The following is a 5,402-nucleotide window of genomic DNA, read 5'->3' as shown; positions in this document are numbered from 1 at the left end:
TTGCCTGGAAAATCCACCCCGAGTCACACTCGGGAATACGGCTAGATGGGTTATACAGGTAAGAAGATCAGAATCTCAGATTCCTTCTTACCTCTCTTGCAGTGCGTCCATGCACATTCTGTTGCACATTAACATTTCTTACAGTCCACTGAAAAATACTGAGCTGCAAATAAACCACAGGAACTTTTTTTCCCATCTACTTATGACTGTGCTTAGCAGTGTGTAGCTTTAGTGCCATTGGAATGCCATGCAAAATGACGAATACTGCAATGTGGCAATGCATTTTCCATGCAGTCATGGAAGGATAAATGATCTCTGTGTGGAAAAATCTGCATCTGTCCAGGTTTACTTGAGTAGACCTAAACTGAACTCATTCTAAGGAATGCTAAATGTCTGGCTGTGAATCTTTTCAGTAACACGCCAGAAACAAGTATGCAGATAACTTGAGCTGTATGCTCAGAACACTAACCGGGCCAGCCTTACCTCATCTCTCAGCATATATCCAGAGTTGTAGTACAGAGTTTCATATATAAAAAATGGAGACATGGCCTACTAATATAATATGTCTTACCTGAATTAAAAGCTGAAATCTGTTTTTTATGAGCAACGCCCACACATAAAACCCAGTAATAATGTTGCATACCTCCCCTTGCACAGCCGCTGGTTCCAACGCTCTACTAATACGACATCCTAGGACTGGTGTACTTGGTGAAGGGCTCATAGCTATACTTTCCAGCTTGTTGAACATCTCAGACTCTGTTCCTCCAGTCCATATTTTACGGCTGATTAAGTTCCACTTCTTCCTGGACCTGTTCAGAGGCAGAACTTGTTTTTAAAGTAAAATGATTACTATTATAGCAGCAGTTACACTGTAATTAAAGTGAACCTATGCCCAGATCATGTGTAATAAAGTGTTTACATAATATGAACAAGCAGTACAAAAACAAATGCTTATTTCTCATCAATGGCTTCCATTTCACCTTAGAATCATATTGAAGCGCCTGTGCTTTGCCTTCAAATCCCTCCAGAGTTCTTGTCCCACTTACCTTTCTGACCTGATAGAAAAATACCCCCCTATCTCTTCGTTTCTCCAGTGACCTACTAATGACTTCATAACTCATAACCTCATCACACGCACAGCTCCAAGACTTTACTAGAGCTGCCCTGACTCTCTGGAATGGCCTTCTATGTCCTATTCGGCTTGCTCCTACTTTCTGCTCATTTAAAAGAGCTCCTAAAACCCAACCAAATTCCATAAACCTCACCTACCCGTCTTCTTTTGTTTCCTAAACCCTCACTACTCACCCACCATTCCATATCCTCCCTCCTATTGTGTGCTCTGTCCCCCACCTCCTAGTTATTAAGCTCTTCGGGGCAGGGTCCTCTCCTCCTCTGTGTCACTGTTGTATCTGTCTGTCATCACCAATTTATTGTATAACACGGCATACTAAAATGGCGATATATAAATCCTGTCTATTAATACCAATTAATCTCTGTAGCTGTAAGCATTCTGAAAAAAAATATTCCCATGTAGATGTTAAGTGAACAAAACTATTTTTTTTTCTTGTAAACTGACAGAAGCGTTGACGGTGCACTAACCCCTCTGGAATCCCTACTTGCTGGCTTCTAGTGTTGCAGAATCACAATCAGTAGCAATGGGGCAATAATGTTGTTGCCTTGACTAGCGAATTAAGACTAGCAGAAAGTCTTAGTGATCCTGACATCACCTTATAGTCCTAAAAGTTATAGATATCAGGGACAGTTTGTTGTTAAAAGCTTTTTTAGGCCTCTTTCACACATGTGGTGGAATAATACATAGTTAGCAGCTATCAGGTGAAAAGCAAAAATGCTACTATACACCTGGTAACAGCAAACCACACCACAGGTCAATGCATTTGCATGTGTTGCTCTGCCTTTCTGATGGTGGAGTCCTTCCATCCAATGAGGAAAAGCAAATGCATAACCATGGGGGACACGTCACTTCCAGGAACCGTGCTGCAACCCCACCGCAACTACGTGCCAAACATGGTTCCCAACTGCTCCTATTTGCATGATTGGGGGCATGACTAAGCCTGCACTACAGCAGTATGATCAACCACTAGTCAGAAAGCCAGCAGTAATGATTAAAGGTTTAGAATTAGATTAATAATTAAATTAATTATTAAAAAATAATTATTAAAAAATAATTAATTAGATTAATAATTAGAAAGAAAATATATACAAAAACTAGACTTTACCTAATAAATTATTTAAAAGGCCAGCAACTTTATAAATTATAGATTAAAAAACACCAATTTTACATGTTAAAAGAAACAACATATGATCTCAATTTGTTGAGCGAATGCGTTTCGCAGAAGAATCATCAGGGGTAGCATTTGAGATCAATGGCATATGCCTTAAAATTTGTGGCCTACCGCACCACAAAAGGAACATCGCCACATCTGGAAGGATCATTGTGACTCCATCAGGAGAGTTCTATTTTAAAGATTCGGGGAGATGGCAATTCATATCCAAATCCAAAACTAATACTTGTACTTCACATGCAAAGGAAAATATGCGGGCATAAAAATCAGCGCTGAGCAAATCACCTATGAAGTGTAGGAGTCCTGGTGTTTTTTAAAAAAAGTTGCTGAAATTTTAAATTTAAATCTGTTATTAGGTATATGATGTCTTTAAAGTCCCATTCTCGTATATATTTTTTTTCTATTAGTAAGGGATGTGACATCAGTGGAGTTCATTCCAAGCTCATACTAACACCACTATCTATTTTTATATATTGCTTTGTAAGTTTATGTAAGTGTTTTAATGTCTATAGAATGAGCACAGGTACACTTTAGGTTAAACTTGAGCAAAAGAAAAAAGCCTGGCAATGCAGTTTCATCTCAAGAAAATGGTGCCAACCATGGCTACACTGTTTTAAAATTACACAATAATAAAGCGTCACTAGTGAAAGGAATGAGGATATCTGCTTTTTACCTAATGTCCATCAGGTAGGTATTTAAAGAAAGTCTGTATATCGGTTATCCTCAGTCAGTGAAGCTGCATTTAGCTCTATGGTATCCATGCCTTGCCTTATAAATTACTCCAAAGCTTTGCATGTAACAGGTGGCTATTCTATTGGTATGATTTAAAGTATATTGTTACTGTAACTGTATGGTAACCAGCACATATGGTAAGTACGGTAAGTAGTACTTTTGAATTGTTCCCTTGATATATTCTCAAGCTGAGTGATGTGAATATAGGACAGATAACAAATATTGAGATTAAGTGGTGAAACTATATGGAGGAAGCTCTTACCTCATCGATGCTTGTTTTTGAATCCTCCTTACATCGTCCAAGCTCACAGAATTATCTTCTCCTCTTTCAATGGAGATCCCAAGCTCATCCACCAACCACTCAGCATCTTCAGACAAGATGTACCTAGAAAATTAAAATACATTGTAACAAATGTTATGGTCCACAGCTTCCTGGGGGGAAAGGTGAGCACAGGTAAGGAAGGTGGAAGAAATGCTGGCAGGGGAGCCATCTTTCTACAATCAGGGATTACACTACCCCTGACATTTGTGTCACCCGGACCCCAGGGCACTCCAATACCTGGATATGATCAGATGAGCCCTAGTTTCCACTTAGAACCAGATTCTGGGGGCTGGCACAGGAGGAAGAAGCATTGTATGTACAAGTACAAAGAATGTGTTACTACTGTCATCTGGACATCATATGGATCAATACACCTGATCTATAACGTTTTCCACAAGTCCCCCGAGGAAGCTGTTAGGCGTGATGCGTCGGGAAACGAGACGTCCTGAATCACAGACTAGGGATCCTCCGTACAGTAACCAGGCCGTATTTCCCACGAAGTTGTGAATGGGAACGACCGATAGTACTCTGTCAATTTATGTCACATAATGATTTGTACTTTGAATGATTTATTTCAATTTAATATATTTACATTTGCCACAAACAAACCCTGCTTCTTTAGTCATATATTTGGTCCACCAAGATCTCCAAACTCCGCATGAATATAATGTGGACCTCAAAAGGACTCAAACAAGTAAATGTTCCACAGATTCTGGCATTTTCCTTCCATATACCAATGGCGTGCAGAACAATTCCAAGTACCAAATATGTTAATGTTATTTTAGAAAATTACAGTAGTTTTGTTACAGTGACAATGACAGTAGTTGCATACAATTACAAAATGACTTGTGTAGCAATTGTTTATGACATTCTCTAATTTTAATAAAGCACATAAACTGTTCACAGGCACAGATTTAGGGAATATGTCTTCTGTAATTTTCTCCTACACAGGAATCTATGTGTATGGTAATGGCCTGCTAGGTATTGTCCAAAGGTTGTTTTTAGGATAATTCAAACTTTATACCAACACCTGCGGGATGCAGTTATATGAACAGTTCTGTAGCACTCACCTTCTGACTCCCTTTGTTGATGCATACATGTGTTTGGCTTTCACCAGAGCTTCTTCTTGAGAGAGTCTGTGATTAAACTGCATCAGCAGACGTTCAGCAAACGGCTGTCCGGCACCATAAATACGGCCGTAATTGAAGACCTTGGCATGTTCTCTGCTTATTCCCACAGTAGAAGCCGTCTTGCTGTGCAGATCGGTGCCGCTGCTCTTTTTACCTTGTAAAGTCATCCATCCAAACGCAGTGCACCCTGAAAACCCAGACAAAAAGGAAGGATACAATCAGCAAAGAGTGACTGAATTGTAATCATTGAAATACTCATAAGTCCAATATAACGATGGCTGTTTTGTACATTTCAGTGTACATGTTCTATGGTAATAAGACTGACTAAATATTAATATTACTACACAGTATTTATATAGCCCCAACATTTTATGCAGCGTTGTCTTGTCACTAATTGTACCTCAAAGGAGCTAACAATCTAATGTCCCTACCATAGTCATATATGTTTAATATAGTCTAAGGACAGTTTTAGGGGAAGCCAATTAACCTTTTTTTTTGTATGTGGGAAGAAACCAGAGTACCCGGAGGAAACCCACACAAGCACGGGGAGAACCTGCAAACTTCAGATAGTGTACTGGACGAGATTCAAACCTGGGACTCAGCGCTGCAAAGGCCAGAGTGCTAAGCATTTAGCCACCTTGCCGCTCTGACTTTATCCATGTGAGTGGAAAATAATTATCATGCATGAAGAATATGCTCTGCAAGGCCTGATATAAATAAAATAATACTAAAATAGACATTTATTTTATCTCAAATAGTAAAAACATGAATCAGTGAAACACTGATGTAAAAACATGAGCAATGGATTTCACATTACTATATTGTGAAATCAAAGCACAGCTCTGTCCAATGAGTCCCAGAAAGGGGAATGAATGACTTTTTATATATGTCGCTATATTTACGCCAGAAAGGCAC

At 39.1% G+C, this 5,402-nt stretch overlaps 1 protein-coding gene across 2 annotated transcripts in view; it reads right to left on the bottom strand.

Annotated features, from left to right (window-relative positions):
- POLG (DNA polymerase gamma, catalytic subunit) overlaps nucleotides 1-5,402 on the bottom strand; it is a 35,788-nt gene that overhangs the window by 6,271 nt on the left and 24,115 nt on the right. For both annotated transcript variants that reach the window (XM_072402718.1, XM_072402720.1), the window contains exons 18-20: nucleotides 4,428-4,674; nucleotides 3,298-3,420; nucleotides 644-809 (exon numbers count right to left, since the gene is read on the bottom strand). In XM_072402718.1, coding sequence (XP_072258819.1) covers nucleotides 644-809; nucleotides 3,298-3,420; nucleotides 4,428-4,674 — 536 coding nt within the window. The remainder of the gene's footprint in view (nucleotides 1-643; nucleotides 810-3,297; nucleotides 3,421-4,427; nucleotides 4,675-5,402) is intronic.

This window comes from Pyxicephalus adspersus, chromosome 2, assembly GCF_032062135.1.
Source record: "Pyxicephalus adspersus chromosome 2, UCB_Pads_2.0, whole genome shotgun sequence".
Lineage (NCBI taxonomy): Eukaryota > Metazoa > Chordata > Amphibia > Anura > Pyxicephalidae > Pyxicephalus > Pyxicephalus adspersus.
Note: the sequence above shows the minus strand (reverse complement) of the source record. Positions and strands in the feature narration are given on the sequence as shown.